This window comes from Lolium perenne, chromosome 1 (genome assembly GCF_019359855.2).
Source record: "Lolium perenne isolate Kyuss_39 chromosome 1, Kyuss_2.0, whole genome shotgun sequence".
Classification (NCBI taxonomy): Eukaryota; Viridiplantae; Streptophyta; class Magnoliopsida; order Poales; family Poaceae; genus Lolium; species Lolium perenne.
The window spans coordinates 20,127,747-20,148,085 of NC_067244.2; the positions used below are offsets into that span (position 1 = coordinate 20,127,747).

A 20,339-nucleotide genomic window follows, 5' to 3' on the forward strand; every position below is an offset into this window, starting at 1 on the left:
AGTCGACGGCTTGTTTGCTTTCGGCAACCAAAGCGATGGTGCCTTCAACGCCAATTTTCAAGCCTTCTTGCCGGAGACCCAGCCGAAAATCTTCTTGAGGGAGGAAATGCTTGGTCAGCGCAGCAAAGGTTTTGGGCTCTTCTTTCTTCGCGAAGAAGTAGGGGAAAAAGCCGAGAAAATGCCGACCTAGCATCAGAGATGCTCTGGCGCACTTCGTCTCCATGAATTTCAAGGAGAGAAAGAGCGTCAAGAAGGCGGTCATCTTCGAGCTTCTCAAGTTCAAAATCTTGGTGCATCCTGCTGGGCTGTGCACTTGACCGACATTTCATAGCCATGTGACGATCTTGTGATCTTTTGGGGTGTGTTCGGTTTGGGAATGGGTTGGAATGGAATGGAACCATTCCATTCCACTGGCACGGAACCGTTCCATCCATGTGTTCGGTTTGGACAAATTTTTTGTCACGGAACGGTTCCATCCTTGTGTTCGGTTTTGGAATGTGATGAGAATGGAATGGAATGAGTGAGATAATCACCCGATTAATTATTCTAAACTCGATTAATTATTTGCTAAACTTGATTAAGTAGTGCTAAACTTGATTAATTATTGCTAAACTTGGTTAATTATTGCTAAACTTAATTAATCAGCGTGTGACAGTCACCCGTTCCACCTCGTCTGGCCGAATCGGAGGAACCACTTCATTCCGGATCTAGAGGGAATATTCCATTTGGAGGAACCACTTCATTCCATTCCAGTTTGCAACCGAACGCAGGACCGGGCTCTGGGTGCGGAACGGTTCCATTCCGTTCCACCCCGTTCCCAAACCGAACACACCCAAGTAACAGATTGAAGAATTGTTCAAGTATAGTTCTGTCAGAAGACGAAATATAAAGTTTCAGAACAGTAGCCTTGTAATGTGACGGGGACGTCTCCTAAAATTGTTATATGTGCGATATGACGAGCACGTCTTCCAAACACGGCTAGAATCGGTCTATTGAGCATGCTCTTTTGAAGAAACGCTGTTCATACTATGTTGTTTCTTTTGAACCACATATTCAAAGATTATCTGAATTTTTGGAGGAGATCTATTCTCTGAATTAATGGTGCAGTTTCTTTACTGAGTCAATTGATGCTTCTAGGTTGGGCCTTTCCTTTAAAAATTGATGCTTCTAGGCTGTGCACTTGATCATAATCTTGGAGCAAGTATATCGTTGTTGTGCATACTGGACAACTTGTTGCTTATGGATTTCATGATGCAGTGCTGCTTTGCTACGCTTTAAGTTTGCTGAAATGCTTCTGAAGAATTAGGTTGTTGTTTTGGTCGCTTCGGGCTTTGCTAACCGTTTGTGCTTATACTGCATGACAGCACAAGTATATCAAACATTAGGGCTCTCAGACCAAACAAATATATCTTAAAAGTTGAAGAGAATTACTTGTCTCAATTATCACCCGAAAACTGCAAGAGTTTTTATGTTTGTTCTAGTCGGTGAATGCAGAGTCTTCTAGCTGGAAGGCCTTGGTGAATCGGTCAGCTGAGTCTTATATGGATGACAGCCTGAAAACATGTGGCCTCTCAACCCAAACAAACGTCCCTGACACATTATTAACATTTCAGAGAATTATCGCTCCTCGTCACACGAAAACCGGAAGAAGAATTCTGTGCATCCATTTTCTAGTCGGCAAATACAGAGTCCTCGAGCTGGAAGGCGTTGGTGAAGAATGCCGGCCAGCAGAGGTAGGTGGAGAGGATGCTGCTGACGGTGGAGGCCCCCATGAGCATGTTCATCACCACGATCTGCAGCTGGATGGCTTCCAGCGGCGACGCTCCCCCCATGATGAGCCCCGTCATGGCCCCCGGCAGCGCGATGAGCCCCACCGTCTTGGCGTTGTCGATCACCGGCGACAGCGCGATCACCAGCGACCGCCTGACCTGCCCCGCCGTCGCCTGCCTCGGCGTCGCGCCCAGCGCCAGCGCAGTCTCAACCTGCACACGCCAACGCAAAATTCAGAATCGTAAACAGCTTGATCGATCCTTTCTGCAAGAAGACGACGGCGAAATCTTGTTGCGTACGAGGTTCCTCTGGGACTTGACGTCCTCGTGGAGCTTCTTCATGGTGACGCCGGTGACGGTCATGGCGTTGCCGACCATCATGCCGGCGACGGGGATGATGTAGCGGGGCGTGAACTCGAAGACGCTGAGCACGACGAGCAGGAACATGGTGACGGCGGTGCCGACCAGGATGGACGCGCCGGCGATGCACCCGCCGCGCGGCACGCGGCGGGCGCGCTGCCCCGCGGTGTAGCCGGCCACGGTGACCATGAAGAGGTAGGCGAGGAGGATCCAGAGCGGGCTGCTCTGGGTGAAGATGAAGTGGAGCACGAAGCCGATGACGGAGAGCTGCAGGAAGGAGCGCGCGATGGCGTAGAGCATCTCGGCCTCGATGCCGAGGCGCTGCGTGGAGCTCAGCGCCACGGCCATGGCGACGGCGGCGGTCGCCGCGAGAGGTTTGAGCATGCCGATGCCGAAGTCGCGCCAGAACCCCGGGGCCCACGGGTCCACCTCTTGCGCCAGACCCTGGAGCAGCGCCGGGATCGTCATGGTGGCCGCCGTCGCGCGACGTGGAGTGTGCTGAGCTGAGCTGAGCTGAGCAGAGTGCCGGCGTGGTGCCCTTGTAGATAGAGGAGGTGGTGGGCAAGTGGGGGGAGGGAGCAAGTGAGAAAGGCGATGAATGGGAGAGGTGGTGCCCTGCTTTCTGGCGTGGCGCGTCGGGTGCTACGTGGGGGAGTGAGGGAGATGATCACTTCATCAGAACACATCGGTGGATGGTGGGGCCAACGCGTGACGCCAAGATCACTAGAGAATCCAGCAGCTGACAAAAGGTCAGCAACAGTTCTCGCAATACGGCAATAGCAGAGAGTAAATACACGAAAACAGTTCTACTCCTTTCTGAATCATTAGGGCATCTTCCACCGGCGCGACGCATTTCGGTGTCCGCCAGCGTACGTTTGCGTCGCGCGGTGGACGCGAGATTGACCGTTTTTTTCCGCGCGTCCGTTTGCATCTAGGGGTGGCTCCAGCGGTCCGACACATTTCCGCGTTTGCATCAATTATGAAGTTTCCAAACAACAAAATAAGAAATTCAACGAAAGTTATAGTTATTACATTCAAATTTTGAAAAGTCTACATGAAAATAAGATAGTATTCATCTAGGCATGATTTTCACGGCCAGCCAATGTCCACTTATGCTCAATCAGATCCGTCTGCAGCTGTTTGCACACGTTTTCGTTAGTGACTTCTACATTCATATGTAGATAGTCCTCCCAAGATAAAACCCCAGAGAGTGGCGCAACTAGCTCACCTTGGAAGTCCCGGTGGTTTCCATTGCGGCCATCAGGACGCTCGTTCTCAACGGAATCATGTTGTGCATGATCACGCAGCATGTCATCACCTCATGCATGGTCTTCAGCGACCATGTTCTTGCCGAGTGACAGATAATTGCCCACCGAGCTTGGAGCACACCAAATCCGCGCTCCACATCTTTCCTGCAAGCCTCTTGCATCTCGGCAAACCTCCTCGTCTTCTCGGAGTTTGGATTACGGACAGTCTTCACCAGTGTGGCCCAGTCAGGGTAGATGCCATCAGCAAGATAATATGGCTTATATTATGCATTTCCATTGATCTCATAGCTCACACGGGGAGCTTTGCCTTGCATGAGCCGGTTGATCAATGGCAGCTCACAAATAGCGCCGAAAAAGGGGAAGAAACCTCGGCGCAGTTGACCGAACAGGTCGTGGGCGGCGTGGAAGGGCGGCGGAACCGGCAACGTTTGGCCCCAAAACAGCCAGCAGGTACGCGCCGGAGCCAACCGCGAGTACGATCCTGCTCTCCCATGCGGCGACAACGGAGCCGACGGCGAGTACTGCAGCGCTGCAGCGGGACGGCGGCGGGTGGGGTCGGGGTGGTGGCGTCGCACTAGGTGACAAGGGATTAACTTGTCAATGCCTACTGTAACATCCCAAAAATTTCAAAACAAAGACAATGAATTTCCCTTTTTCCAAATTTTGGAACCAACAAAAACTTTTATTAAATTAAGTTTGATACATAGTGATCTTGCTTAATTCTTGTTCTATTTTCATGATTGTTTGTTGAAGTATTTTTGAAATGATCTTAAGCCCTAAACCTCACCCCTCTTTTCATCATCCAAGTTAAAATAAAATAAAAAGAATTTAAATAAGAAAAGGGCCTATGTGCCTATGGCTATTTTTATAAAACTTTACCCTAGGCTTTTCTACTTTGTTTAGAGGTTTGTAAAACCTTCATAAACCTTACCTAGTACTTATCAAACCAAATCCAAGTTGAAACAAAAGAAAATAAAAAGAAACTAAAAATGCCATAGAGGCATATGAGAGTAAAATAGCAAATTGTGAATTTGAGGATCTAGACCCTAGGACTTGTTGCGAATGGTTGGATCACTCCTCTATACCATTTCAACCTCAACAACATCAATTGGGTCAAGCCAAATCAAAATCAAAAGGCAAATGCAACATATGCATAGAGGCATATGTGCCACATAGCCATTTAACCAAATCTTGTCCTATGCCTTTATACCTTGACCAAATGGTGTGAAACCATCTCTAAACCTAATCTCACACTAAATGGACCCTAACCCATACCCAAGTAAAGCAAGGGAAATAAATTAGAAGATTAAGAAAAATTGACACATCACCTCTTATGTGTTTATGGCCATTTTTGCAAATCTTTGAACTAGACCATTTGGAATGGTTTCAATGATTTGGAAATGTTCCTAAACTAATAAGAATCACTTTGGAGTCAAGAAAAATCAAATTAAATAAAGAGAAATGAAATAGTGAGAAAATTCCATTTTCACTCACATACACTTTAGCCAATTTTGCAAATCTTCAACCAAGGCCACATTTGCTTGTGCCATTGTTTATAAAACACTTATATATCAATAACACACCCTTTTGCATCAAAGAAACCCAATTCAAAGCAAAGGAAAAAATCAAATCCCACTCACATATGATAATGGTCATATGTGACATTTTTATCATCCTACCCACTTTGCACCCCTGGTTTGGACAATTCTTAAACTAAACTTGGCCAACTCTTGCCACCTCATCCAAGACCATGTAAAGATGAACAAGTTTGATGTTGACCACCAGTGTTGACTCTGCCTAGGTTGACCAGAATAGAGATGCCAAGTGGAGACATTGAAACAAAGAGAAGATCAACCCCCATTTTGAAATCTTGCAAACCTTCACCAAATTGACCACCACCACCACCATTCTACCTCTCTGAATATATGAATGAGATCCACCAAAAAGATTTCCAAAATTCAAACAAAATTCTCTTGCGGCCATTTCCTCAAACACCTTGCAGGCAACAATTGGAAAATGCAACACATGCTATTACACACTGGATTTTGGCCTAAACCTCTTTCTCCTTGTGATCATCACACCATGGTACCTTCTCTGCATCAAACCAAGCCCATTTGCACTGATAAAAGCGAAGCCATGATCATTGTTTCATCCATGCCGTGCACCATGCCACCCCAATACCACTCATCGTCCCTCTTCCTCTCTGATCACTTTCCCCATGTCAACGAGCTAGCCTGCACTCTCCTAAGCACGCCAGTACCCTTCCTAGCTCGAAGCTCGCACGACATTGGCCACACGACGCATGCCCAGACATGCCCAGAACAATGCTAGAGCGCGCACGGGCACCGTCCTGGACGCGCCAGAGCACGCCGTCGTGCCATCGCTCTCGTCCTCCCCTACAAGCCTACCTCTGCATCGCGCTTCACTGCACCACCAGTACCCTCCTAGACACGCTCAGTAGCTCGCGGAGGACCCATCGTCGTCGCCACGATCAAACCCTGGCCGCCAGTACCCGCCGCAGACGCGGAAGCAACTCGAGCCGTCCCCTCCTCCTTTCCCTGCGCCAGCTACAAGTTGAGAACCGCCTAGACGTCGCCTACCTCCTGCGCCTCCTACCTTGCCCCATCACGCCCTGGACAGCCATCGCCGTCGACGACCACCACGGCACCCTCACAGCACCCCTCCACCCTATAAAAGGAGAGCCTCCGCGCTTGAATCCTTCACACCAACAAGCTTCCCTCCTCTCTCTGATCCTCCTCAACCTCTTCCCCTCCTCAATTAGCCCCCATTTTGCCGGAATTTGATCGAAGTCCGCCGCGCCAGTAGCTCATCGACGTCGTCGATTTCGGCCACCTCAAGCTCCGCCGCGACTACCAGTCGACTCCTCATCGTCGACAACGTCGTCCAGCATCATCGCCGCCCCTCGCCGGAGCCCCAGCTCGCCGCCGACCCCCTACCTCCGCCGAGCCAGCACGCCCCTCTCGTCGACGACATTTACGACGACTTGGCCACTCGTTGGATCCGCTTTCCCTCGATCGCACGGCTCAGGTTAGACGATACCGTTTCGGTGAAAATAAGTCACTGACGCATGGGACCCATTGTCAGCTGGCCCGCAGCGCTGCTGGGCTGGGTTTTCTCCTTTTCAAACCAAATCGGCCCATTCCCTTTCCTGCCTAGCCCATTAGTCCTTTTTCGATTTAATTTGATTCAGAGAAATTCAAATACTGGTCTGTGCTATATTTTGAATAGTTTCAAATCTACAAACCCAAATTGAGTGATTCGAATTGTTCCAGAATCCTTATGAAAAGACCTAACTAGACCCACTGGATTCACCCTCATAGCTTATGTAGAATTTGAATCGTAAAAATGACAAGTCAGATACTTTTCAGTTTTCAAATAAATATTTAAAATCAACCCTTTTGAATTTTGAGGTGATTCCACCTCTCATAATTCACATTTCACAAACTATAATTTACTATGCAAAAATATGATATGGGTTCTGTACATGATCATGGGCTAGAAGCAAAATATTGGCTATGTAGTCAAGAATTAGCCCATTTAAACCTTTTCAAAAATTAGGAATTTAAATCTATGAGGTGTAGCACCTCATTTAAATCATTTTCTCAAGTGTTATGAAGTAATGTGATGACCTCTAGTGCAAGGTCTCATACTTGCTCACTTGTGGAATTTAAATCACCATGGTTATTTAAATCACATGAGATGATGAATCTCATTTAAATCATTTTTCTCAAATGATAAGTGTGAAGTGTTAACCTTGGTCAACATGTGATCATACATGGTTAATTGAGAAGATTAAATCTTAAGAAGATTCAATGAGAGGAAATTATTTCTCCAAAGAACCAAATATAAACCCTAATTCCAATTTCAATGAGAGGAAATTATTTTCCTATTACTAAGTAAGAAACCCTAGCATAATTTTTGGATAAATGTTAAGTAGTAATGCTAGATCATTTGTGTGAGCCATTAAGGCTAATTAAGTCTACTTAAGTGTTGTTTGGTGATTGTATCCTCGTATTCGTTAATAGACGCTAGTACCGGAGACTATCAAGAGGAAGGGGTCTTCTACCAAGAGGAAGAAGAAGAAAACTTTGATCACCTCACCAATCAAGGCAAGATATTACCAATAAAAGATAGATTAGTGCGAAGCTCTACAAGAGCAAGGCACCATTACATTTTACTTTATGATCCTATCCCAAGTTTTTTACTTTACAAGTTTTATTGAATTTTAATTATCAAAGTTACTTTTTGATTTATGATTCACTTGGTTTAGTTATGGAGTAGTACAAGAGCATCACACTTAGCCTAGTAAGCTCCAAGATACTTAGCACCCCTCATAACTAGTTGCTAGTGCTAAAGATTAAAAGTGACTACTCTAGTTGGGAACTTGTGAATTGAAATGATTTTTTTTAAAACCTTGGAATGATGAGTCATTCTATTGAGAGATTTTGAAGGTGAATATGAATTGTGAATGACTTGGTGAATTTTACAAAACTGATGGTTGGGTTCGGATGCGATACCATTCCAATTTTACAAGTACCCCCACAATACCTGAATCTGGGTAAGGCTTAGCTGGAAATTTATGTATTTTAGTATGGGTTCCCTCTGAACAAGCGTCATAGGGGTTATGCCGAGGCTGCCTCCATTGAATGTGAAATGACGTGAAATGAGGTGAATGTCCTACCCAAGCCCTGTGCAGTTCCCGGGTTGACGATTTGTTTTCACCAGGAGGCCAAGCTCATGGGGAGAGGTGCCTATACTAGAGTATGTAAATGAAAGGTTATGATTGGTAGTTCGCGTACTGCGTACGATAAATCAGGGCCAGTTACCCCTGACGAACTATTGCAATTGTTGTGGCACAAGTGTACAACCTCTGCAGAGTTTAACCTATTCGAATAGCCGCGTCCGCGGTCATGGAGAGTTGGAAAGGCCATACTGTTCCGTCATCAGAATTTTTCTAAAAATATGAATGGTGACTTGTGACTTGAATTGAAAGGTGACTTTGACTTTGAATCACAACTGAGTTGTGGGAATGACACTAATGTTCCCACTGGAGTTTAGCAAATGAAGAAGCTTTGATTATTAAAGTGCTTATGAAATAAAACTGGCTTTATGCAAATGGAACTAGAGCTTAGCACCCCCTTACTATAGTTGAAAGTATTTACCTTAGTATTAGTCTGTGAGTACTTTAAAGTACTCATGGCTGTGTCCCTGGCTATTCAAATGGCCAGACTATGAAGACGAGTACCAGAACCCGGAAGAAGGACAACAGGACATCTACGACAACTAGGATCACTCCTGATGTCAACAGTTGCCTGTGGAATAGATGGACTACTACTACACTATTTCGCTTCTGCTATGTGTTATGTAATTGATCAATAGAACTTCTATTATTGTAATAAGACTGGATCATGTGATCCTTTATTGTAAGATGATTATGGTATGTAATGAATGATGTGTTGTGATATCAATCTATTATGTCTCGCAAAAACAATATTCCTGGGATTGCGAGGTATGACATAATAGGCATCTGGACTTAAAAATCTGGGTGTTGACAAGTTGGTATCAGAGCCATTGTTGACCTTAGGAGACCCTAGTTAGAATGGACGTCTGGAAAACTTAGTTCCAAAACCAAATGAAGTGAATATTTGTGAAAACTTATTCTCCCTCTTATCCTTGAGATCTTCTTCAAAATAAGAAAGTTATGCTCTATTCTTCTTATACTACTACATAAAATTTTGACACACTACTTCTCTAACTTACTCATCATAATTCTTCACAGATGGAGTACACCTGCAAGTCCTATCAGCTTGGCCACGGAGGAAACCTCATGTTCGAGAAGGATTTGAAACAACTGGTTGATTATTTAGGACGCCCGTATCCCGAGTTCTTCGGAATACCCCTCAACAATCCATCAGGAGGACAACCTCGGTGGGAAGTTACTACATATCTGAGAGGAAAGCTTGGAGCCCCAATATGGGAAACCATCTGGTTTTCTGTAACGGGAAGCACTTGGAAGGAAGGACTAGTCAGAGCGATGCAAGAAGCATTTGCCCGTCTGTGCGGACAGAATGTGAACAAGCTCAAGAATATCTGCTTCATTTACTACCTAGGACATGACCCCATGGGAAGACCAATAATCATGCCCCCGCACCCGGAGATGAACCACTATGTTGCCTACCTCGACTACATGCTGTACAAGACCCGCAAGGAGTTGGACAACGCCCTCGCCTTTCGCCAAGCACATTACCCGTGAAGACGAAGAATCCCTCCCTGAAGAGTAGTATCATTAAAAGCACTTTCGTAGGTGTGAGTTTGTATCAGGATCCCCTTGTATCGTAGAACAAATGAATGGTTCTTCAAACCACCGGTGTGTTAGCTTTGTAATGTACGATGCTTGGTATGAATGAAAAAGTGTTGTTGGTTTTTACCCCCGCAACACTACTCAAGTTTTCAATTTATGAACTTTTTAAACTTTAACAAAACAAAACATAGAAAGTCCCTCTTATCTTATCATCCACCTCAATGTTCAGATGGCCCCACCAACCCGCGGCACCAACCAGGATGCAATGATGCAGATGCTCCAGATGATGATGGTAGACCGAGAAGTCGAAAGAGCTGAACGCCAAGCCAACATTGCTGCACTGCAGCAGATAGCTCAGAACAATCAAGGCCATGGAAACCACGACCACCCTGGGTCGAAGCTGAAGAACTTTCAGAACACCAACCCACCCATGTTCAACAAGACTGAAGAGCCTCTTGATGCTGATGAATGGCTCCAGACGATGGAGAACAACCTCGAAGTTGCGGGAGTTGAAGCCGCAGAAAAAGTACTATTCGCCACCCACTACCTGTCAGGACCTGCCAGAGCCTGGTGGACCAGTGCCCGTGCAATGAATGCGGGACAGATGATGACCTGGGAAGACTTTAAGCTGAAGTTTAGTAAGTATCATGTGCCCCAAGGACTGATCAAGAAAATGAGAGACGAGTTCCGCGAACTCAAACAAGGAAGGATGTCCGTGGTGGAATACCGCGACAGGTTTCTCACTCTGTCAAGGTACGCCCCGGATGAGACCAACACCAACCAGAAAAGGAAGGAGAGATTTTTGAATGGACTGCATGATGAGATGCAAATTGTGTTAGTGAACATTCCATTCGCTGACTTGGAAGCCCTTGTGGACTCAGCCATACAGATGGAAGGAAAGCTGTATCAAGCCAACGAGAATCGCAAGAGAAGGATGATGAACCAAAATGGACCCACCATACCCAGAAGTACCGAAACAACTCCTCTGGAGGATTCACCCAAGACACAACAAGCCCCCTGCTCAGAATTATCGCCCCAACTACACCCACAACCACGGAGGACCCCCGAAGCCCGGAGGCCACAACAACAACAACCACCACAACAGCAACAACAACAATGGGAACAACAACCACACCAATACTGCCCCAAGGACTGGGAGCAATGCTACCCCCATCACCCCAAATGACAAGGCAACCATCACCTGCTATGAATGTGGCACTGTAGGCCACTACTCCAATGAATGCCCCAAGAAACTTGCCAAGACTGCCCCCAATACTGCTGCACCTGCCCAGCAACAGCGCCGCTTCGCAGGCAGAAGGAACCAGAACAACCACAACGGCCGTCTCTACCACATGAATGCCACTGAAGCCCAGGAAGCACCTCAGGCCATGCCAAGTATGTTTTCCTGTTAATCAAAATGCTCAATCTCTCTTAGGAACCTAACTTTTCTTAAAATCTCGGGACGAGATTTGTTTAAGGGGGAAGGGTTTGTAACATCCCAAAAATTTCAAAACAAAGACAATGAATTTCCCTTTTTCCAAATTTTGGAACCAACAAAAACTTTTATTAAATTAAGTTTGATACATAGTGATCTTGCTTAATTCTTGTTCTATTGCCATGATTGTTTGTTGAAGTATTTTTGAAATGATCTTAAGCCCTAAAACGCACCCCTCTTTTCATCATCCAAGTTAAAATAAAATAAAAAGAATTTAAATAAGAAAAGGGCCTATGTGCCTATGGCTATTTTTGTAATACTTTACCCTAGGCTTTTCTACTTTGTTTAGAGGTTTGGAAAACCTTCATATACCTTACCTAGTACTTATCAAACCAAATCCAAGTTGAAACAAAAGAAAATAAAAAGAAACTAAAAATGCCAAAGAGGCATATGAGAGTAAAATAGCAAATTGTGAATTTGAGGATCTTGACCCTAGGACTTGTTGTGAATGGTTGGATCACTCCTCTATACCATTTCAACACTCAACAACATCAATTAGGTCAAGCCAAATCAAAATCAAAAGGCAAATGCAACATATGCATAGAGGCATATGTGCCACATAGCCATTTCACCAAATCTTCTCCTATGCCTTTATACCTTGACCAAATGGTGTGAAACCATCTCTAAACCTAATCTCACACTAAATGAACCCTAACCCATGCCCAAGTAAAGCAAGGGAAATAAATTAGAAGATTAAGAAAAATTGACACATCACCTCTTATGTGTTTATGGCCATTTTTGCAATCTTTGAACTAGACCATTTGTAATGGTTTCAATGGTTTGGAAATGTTCCTAAACTAATAAGAATCACTTTGGAGTCAAGAAAAATCAAATTAAATAAAGAGAAATGAAATAGTGAGAAAATTCCATTTTCACTCACATACACTTTAGCCAATTTTGCAAATCTTCAACCAAGGCCACATTTGCTTGTGCCATTGTTTATAAAACACTTATATATCAATAACACACCCTTTTGCATCAAAGAAACCCAATTCAAAGCAAAGGAAAAAATCAAATCCCACTCACATATGATAATGGTCATATGTGACATTTTTATCATCCTACCCACTTTGCACCCCTGGTTTGGACAATTCTTAAACTAAACTTGGCCAACTCTTGCCACCTCATCCAAGACCATGTAAAGATGAACAAGTTTGATGTTGACCACCAGTGTTGACTCTGCCTAGGTTGACCAGAATAGAGATGCCAAGTGGAGACATTGAAACAAAGAGAAGATCAACCCCCATTTTGAAATCTTGCAAACCTTCACCAAATTGACCACCACCACCACCATTCTACCTCTCTGAATATATGAATGAGATCCACCAAAAAGATTTCCAAAATTCAAACAAAATTCTCTTGCGGCCATTTCCTCAAACACCTTGCAGGCAACAATTGGAAAATGCAACACATGCTATTACACACTGGATTTTGGCCTAAACCTCTTTCTCCTTGTGATCATCACACCCTGGTACCTTCTCTGCATCAGACGAAGCCCATTTGCACTGATAAAAGGGAAGCCATGATCATTGTTTCATCCATGTCGTGCACCATGCCACCCCAATGCCACTCATCGTCCCTCTCCTTCTCTGATCACTTTCCCCATGTCAACGAGCTAGCCTGCGCTCTCCTAAGCACGCCAGTACCCTTCCTAGCTCGAAGCTCGCACGACATTGGCCACATGACGCATTCCCAGACACGCCCAGAACAATGCCAGAGCGCGCATGGGCACCGTCCTGGACGCGCCAGAGCACGCCGTCGTGCCATCGCTCTCGTCCTCCCCTGCAAGCCTACCTCTGCATCGCGCTTCACCGCACCACCAGTACCCTCCTAGACACACTCAGAAGCTCGCGGAGGACCCATCGCCATCGCCATGATCAAACCCTGGCCGCCAGTACCCGCCGCAGACGCGGAAGCAACTCGAGTCGTCCCCTCCTCCTTTCCATGCGCCAGCTACAAGTTGAGAACCGCCTAGACGTCGCCTACCTCCTGCGCCCCCTACCTTGCCCCTTCACGCCCTGGACAGCCATCGCCGTCGACGACCACCACGGCACCCTCGCAGCACCCCTCCACCCTATAAAAGGAGAGCCCCCGCGCTTGAATCCTTCACACCAACAAGCTTCCCTCCTCTCTCTTATCCTCCTCAACCTCTTCCCCTCCTCAATTAGCCCCCATTTCGCCGAAATTTGATCGAAGTCCGCCGCGCCAGTAGCTCATCGACGTCGTCGATTTCGGCCACCTCAAGCTCCGCCGCGACTACCAGTCGACTCCTCATCGTCGACAACGTCGTCCAGCATCATCGCCGCCCCTCGCCGGAGCCCCATCTCGCCGCCGACCCCCTACCTCCGCCGAGCCAGCACGCCCCTCTCGTTGACGACGGCGACGGTCAGCCGTTGGATCCGCTTCTGATCGCACGGCTCAGGTTAGACGATACCGTTTCGGTGAAAATAAGTCACTGACGCATGGGACCCATTGTCAGCTGGCCCGCAGTGCTGCTGGGCTGGGTTTTCTCCTTTTCAAACCAAATTGGCCCATTCCCTTTCCCGCCTAGCCCATTAGTCCTTTTTCGATTTAATTTGTTTCAGAGAAATTCAAATACTGGTCTATGCTATATTTTGAATAGTTTCACATCTACAAACCCAAATTGAGTGATTCGAATTGTTCCAGAATCCTTATGAAAAGGTCTAACTAGTCCCACTGGATTCACCCTCATAGCTTGTGTAGAATTTGAATGGTAAAAATGACAAGTCAGATACTTTTCAGTTTTCAAATAAATATTAAAAATCAACCCTTTTGAATTTTGAGGTGATTCCACCTCTTATAACTCACATTTCACAAACTCTAATTTACTATGCAAAAATATGATATGGGTTCTGTACATGATCATGGGCTAGAAGCAAAATATTGGCTATGTAGTCAAGAATTAGCCCATTTAAACATTTTCAAAAATTAGGAATTTAAATCTATGAGGTGTAGCACCTCATTTAAATCATTTCTCAAGTGTTATGAAGTAATGTGATGACCTCTAGTGCAAGGTCTCATACTTGCTCACTTGTGGAATTTAAATCACCATGGTTATTTAAATCACATGAGATGATGAATCTCATTTAAATCATTTTTCTCAAATGATAATGGTGAAGTGTTGACCTTGGTCAACATGCGATCATACATGGTTAATTGAGAAGATTAAATCTGAAGAAGATTCAATGAGAGGAAATTATTTCTCCAAAGAACCAAATAGAAACCCTAATTCCAATTTCAATGAGAGGAAATTATTTTCCTATTACTAAGTAAGAAAACCTAGCATAATTTTTGGATAAATGTTAAGTAGTAATGCTAGATCATTTGTGTGAGCCATTAAGGCTAATTATGTCTACTTAAGTGTTGTTTGGTGATTGTATCCTCGTATTCGTTTATAGACGCTAGTACCGGAGACTATCAAGAGGAAGGGGTCTTCTACCAAGAGGAAGAAGAAGAAAACTTTGATCACCTGAGAAATCAAGGCAAGCTATTACCAATGCAAGATAGATTAGTGCAAAGCTCTACAAGAGCAAGGCACCATTACATTTTACTTTATGATCCTATCCCAAGTTTTTTACTTTACAAGTTTTATTGAATTTTAATTATCAAAGTTACTTTTTGATTTATGATTCACTTGGTTTAGTTATGGAGTAGTACAAGAGCATCACACTTAGCCTAGTAAGCTCCAAGATACTTAGCACCCCTCATAACTAGTTGCTAGTGCTAAAGATTAAAAGTGACTACTCTAGTTGGGAACTTGTGAATTGAAATGATTTTTTTAAAACCTTGGAATGATGAGCCATTCTATTGAGAGATTTTGAAGGTGAATATGACTTGTGAATGACTTGGTGAATTTTACAAAACCGATGGTTGGGTTCGGATGCGATACCATTCCAATTTTACAAGTACCCCCACAATACCTGAATCTGGGTAAGGCTTAGCTCGAAACTTATGTATTTTAGTATGGGTTCCCTCTGAACAAGCGTCATAGGGGTTATGCCGAGGCTGCCTCCATTGAATGTGAAATGACGTGAAATGAGGTGAATGTCCTACCCAAGCCCTGTGCGATTCCGGGTTGACGGTTTGTTTTCACCGGGAGGCCAAGCTCATGGGGAGAGGTGCCTATACTAGAGTATGTAAATGAAAGGTTAGGATTGGTAGTTCGCGTACTGCGTACGATAAATCAGGGCCAGTTACCCCTGACGAACTATTGCAATTGTTGTGGCACAAGTGTACAACCTCTGCAGAGTTTAACCTATTCGAATAGCCGCGTCCGCGGTCTCGGACAGTTGGAAAGGCCATACTGTTCCGTCATCAGAATTTTTCTAAAAATATGAATGGTGACTTGTGACTTGAATTGAAAGGTGACTTTGACTTTGAATCACAACTGAGTTGTGGGAATGACACTAATGTTCCCACTGGAGTTTAGCAAATGAAGAGGCTTTGATTATTAAAGTGCTTATGAAATAAAACTGGCTTTATGCAAATGGAACTAGAGCTTAGCACCCCCTTACAATAGTTGAAAGTATTTACCTTAGTATTAGTTTGCGAGTACTTTAAAGTACTCATGGCTGTGTCCCTGGCTATTCAAATGGCCAGACTATGAAGATGAGTACCAGAACCCGGAAGAAGGACAGCAGGACGTCTACGACAACTAGGATCACTCCTGACGTCAACAGTTGCCTGTGGAATAGATGGACTACTACTACGCTATTTCGCTTCCGCTATGTGTTATGTAATTGATCAATAGAACTTCTATTATTGTAATAAGACTGGATCATGTGATCCTTTATTTGTAAGACGATTATGGTATGTAATGAATGATGTGTTGTGATATCAATCTATTATGTCTCGCAAAAACAATATTCCTGGGATTGCGAGGTATGACATAATAGGCATCTGGACTTAAAAATCCGGGTGTTGACACCTACGGATTGTAGACTAGGGTTTAGTTGGAAGTAGAGGACAAGTAGGTCTCGAGGGTTTCAGCCGGAAAAGTACTCGACTACTAGGAAACTAGGGTTTAGTTGACAATGAATCGATCCTCTCTTCGTCCCTCAAGTCCCCCTTATATAGGAGACGGAGCCGAGGGTTTCTTGACACACAAGTTACAGAGTTCAGAAGACAATTAGAGTCCGTCCCGTAGTAGTTACATGTCAAGATTCCTAATACAATTCTATCTTTCCAAACTTTCTCCTAACTGGGCTTCCGAACTTCATAATCCTCGGGTCGTGGGCCTTCAATAAAACCCCGGGTACCTTCTTTGGCAGGTCCATTGGGGATGCCTATGTCAGTAGCCCCCGAGATTTTGCTTGAATTGAAGAATCGGGGAAAATCTCCAACTTTATAATTACAACACAACTTCTTCGAGTTGACACATTTGTTTTAATAAATTAATCATATATTGCACAGGGATAACGGTAACTGGGGCTAGTTCATCTGATGGATCAGGTACTAGTTAACTGCTCTTGCGGCAATCCTCCAAAACCTACTTCAAGATCACGTCCCCGGACATGATCTCGGGATACTGGTGTAATTCGACATGCACCGCTTAAGGCCTTACCGAATGTCGAATTCCAGTCATGTTTTTATCGGGTACCTAACGCGTCCGTTAGGATTTTTCTTCGTATCTGTTGACACGGAAAAAAGTAGCAAAACGCCGTCAAAGACGATGCTACGCCGCACAGGGTGGATCCTGGGGACTTACCTTCGCAAAGTATTGCGGCATTCAGAGATTAATTTGCGACTGAGGCACTTTGAGAATATATTGTTGATACGTCTCTGACGTATCGATAATTTCTTATGTTCCATGCTTGTTTTATGACAATACCTACATGTTTTGTTCACACTTTATGATGATTTTTTGCGTTTTCCGGAACTAACCTATTGACGAGATGCCGAAGTGCCAGTTCCTGTTTTCTGTTGTTTTTGGTTTCAGAAATCCTAGTAAAGAAATATTCTCGGAATTGGACGAAATCAACGCCCAGCATCTTAGAATCCCACGAAGCTTCCAGAACACCCGGGAGCCACCAGAGGAGGGCCCTGTGGGCCCCAGATGATAGGCCGGCGCGGCCAGGGGGTGGGCCGCGCCCCCCTATTATGTCGCTGCCTCGTCGACCTTCCGACTCCGCCTCTTCGCCTATTTAAAGGTCCCTGACCTAAATCTTCGAGACGGAAAAGCCACGGTACGAGAAACCTTCCAGAGCCGCCGCCATCGCGAAGCCAAGATCTGGGGGGCAGGAGTCTCTGTTCCGGTACGCCGCCGGGACGGGGAAGTGCCCCCGGAAGGCTCCTCCATCGACACCACCGCCATCTTCATCACCGCTGTTGTCTCCCATGAGGAGGGAGTAGTTCTCCATCGAGGCTAAGGGGCTGTACCGGTAGCTATGTGGTTAATCTCTCTCCTATGTACTTCAATACAATGATCTCATGAGCTGCCTTACATGATTGAGATTCATATGAGTTTTGTATCACTATTCATCTATGTTACTCTAGTGATGTTATTAAAGTACTATATTCCTCCTCCACGGTGTAATGGTGACAGTGTGTGCATCGTGTAGTACGTGGCGTAGGTTATGATTGTAATCTCTTGTAGATTATGAAGTTAACTATTGCTATGATAGTATTGATGTGATCTATTCCTCCTTTCATAGTGTGAAGGTGACAGTGTGCATGCTATGTTAGTACTTGGTTTAGTTGTGTTGATCTATCATGCACTCTAAGGTTATTTAAACATGAATATCGAATATTGTGGAGCTTGTTAACTCCGGCATTGAGGGTTCGTGTAATCCTACACAATTAGTGGTGTTCATCATCCAACAAGAGAGTGTAGAGTATAGCATATATCTATTTATTCTGTTATGTGATCAGTGTTGAGAGTGTCCACTAGTGAAAGTATGATCCCTAGGCCTTGTTTCCCAATACTGCAATCATCGCTTGTTTACTGTTCTACTGCATCTGTACTGCCTGCAATATTCCCACCATCAACCACACGCCAGTTGTATCATCAAGTATTTTCTGGCGCCGTTACTACTGCTCATATACATTCATACCACCTGTATTTCACTATCTCTTCGCCGAACTAGTGCACCTATACATCTGACAAGTCTATTAGGTGTGTTGGGGACACAAGAGACTTCTTGCTTTGTGGTTGCAGGGTTGCATGAGAGGGATATCTTTGACCTCTTCCTCCCTGAGTTCGATAAACCTTGGGTGATCCACTTAAGGGAAAACTTGCTGCTGTTCTACAAACCTCTGCTCTTGGAGGCCCAACACTGTCTACAGGAAAAGGAGTGTGCGTAGACATCAAGCTATTTTCTGGCGCCGTTGCCGGGGAGGAAAGGTAAAAGTTACTCACACTCCGGATCTCGGCTACTAAGCTATTTTCCGGCGCCGTTGTAAGTACTCGAAGCTATTTCCTTTAGATCCTGCAATTGCATCTTTTTGTTTCTTGTTTTACACTAGTTTGCATAATGGAAAGCAACAGTGAGCTTTTAAAACTATTTCCTGAGGTAAGACATGGATGGTTTGATGCGAAAATTAAAAAACCCATGGAACATATTAGTATGAACGCTTTGAACACCATTGTTGCTAATGATATGGAAAATTCTAAGCTTGGGGAAGCTGGTTTTGATGAGCATGATCTTTTTAGTCCCCCAAGCATTGAGGAGAAAATTTACTTTGATGATACTTTGCCTCCTATTTATGATGATTATAATGATATTGGTCTTTTGGTGCCGCCTGTTATGGAGGATAAATTTGATTATGATTACAATATGCCTCCTATATTTGATGATGATCACAATAATGATAGCTACTTTGTTGAATTTGCTCCCACTACAATTAATAAGAATGACTATGCTTATGTTGGGAGTAGTAATTATTTTATGCATGAGACTCATGATAAGAATGGTTTATGTGATAGTTATATTGTTGAGTTTGCTCATGATGCTACTGAATATTATTATGAGAGAGGAAAATATGGTTGTAGGGATTTTCATGTTACTAAAACACCTCTCTACATGCTTAAAATCTTGAAGTTGAGCTTGTCTAGTTTTCCTATGCTTGTTGCATTATGCCTACATAACTTGTTTATTTACAAGATTCCTATGCATAGGAAGCATGTTAGGCTTAAATGTGTTTTGAAATTGCCTCTTGATGCTCTCTTTTGCTTCAAATATTATTTCTTGCGAGTGCATCATTAAAACTGCTAAGCCCATCTTAATGGCTATAAAGAAAGAACTTCTTGGGAGATAACCCATGTGTTTATTTTACTACAGCAACTTTGTTTTATATTTGTGTCTTGGAAGTTGTTACTACTGTAGCAACCTCTCCTTATCTTGTTTTATTGCATTTTTGTGCCAAGTAAAGTCTTTGATAGTAAGGTTCATACTAGATTTGGATTACTGCGCAGAAACAGATTTCTTGCTGTCACAAATTTGGGCAGAATTCTTTGTAGGTAACTCAGAAAAATCTGCAAATTTACATGAGTGATCCTCAGATATGTACGCAACTTTCATTCAATTTTAGCATTTTCATTTGAGCAAGTCTGGTGCCTAAATAAAATTTGTCTTTACGGACTATTCTGTTTTGACAGATTCTGCCTTTTATTTTGCATTGCCTCTTTTGCTATGTGGGATGGATTTCTTTGTTCCATTAACTTTCAGTAGCTTTGGGCAATGTCCAGAAGTGTTAAGAATGATTGTGTCACCTCTGAACATGTGAATTTTGATTATGCACTAACCCTCTAATGAGTTGTTTTGAGTTTGGTGTGGAGGAAGTTTTCAAGGGTCAAGAGAGGAGGATGATATACTATGATCAAGAAGAGTGAAAAGCCTAAGCTTGGGGATGCCCCGGTGGTTCATCCCTGCATATTTAAAGAAGACTCAAGCATCTAAGCTTGGGGATGCCTTGGGCATCCCCTTCTTCATCGACAAAATTATCAGGTTCCTTCTCTTGAAACTATATTTTTATTCGGTCACATCTTATGTACTTTACTTGGAGCGTCTGTTTGTTTTTATTCTTGTTTTGTTTGAATAAATTCATGCTTGTGTGGGAGAGAGACACGCTCCGCTGGTTCATATGAACACATGTGTTCTTAGCTT

General features: G+C 44.1%; 1 protein-coding gene across 1 annotated transcript; it reads right to left on the reverse strand.

Annotated features, from left to right (window-relative positions):
* Positions 1-1,410: 1,410 nt before the first annotated feature.
* LOC127343574 (UPF0014 membrane protein STAR2) lies at positions 1,411-2,644 on the reverse strand. The gene is made up of 2 exons (XM_051369718.2): positions 2,070-2,644; positions 1,411-1,982 (listed from the first exon to the last, which is right to left on the reverse strand). Exons 1-2 carry the CDS (start codon positions 2,595-2,597, stop codon positions 1,671-1,673), a joined length of 840 nt encoding a protein of 279 aa, XP_051225678.1. The 5' UTR covers positions 2,598-2,644; the 3' UTR covers positions 1,411-1,670.
* Between the last annotated feature and the right edge of the window lie 17,695 nt (positions 2,645-20,339).

What these genes read in the sequence shown, in the direction of transcription:
- LOC127343574 (XM_051369718.2), bottom strand. Translation starts at nt 2,597, where the DNA reads ATGACGATCCCGGCGCTGCTCCAGGGTCTGGCGCAAGAGGTGGACCCG. An exon ending in TCAAGTCCCAGAGGAACCTC is followed by an intron (nt 1,983 to 2,069) that starts GTACGCAACAAG and finishes TGGCGTGTGCAG; the next exon opens with GTTGAGACTGCGCTGGCGCT.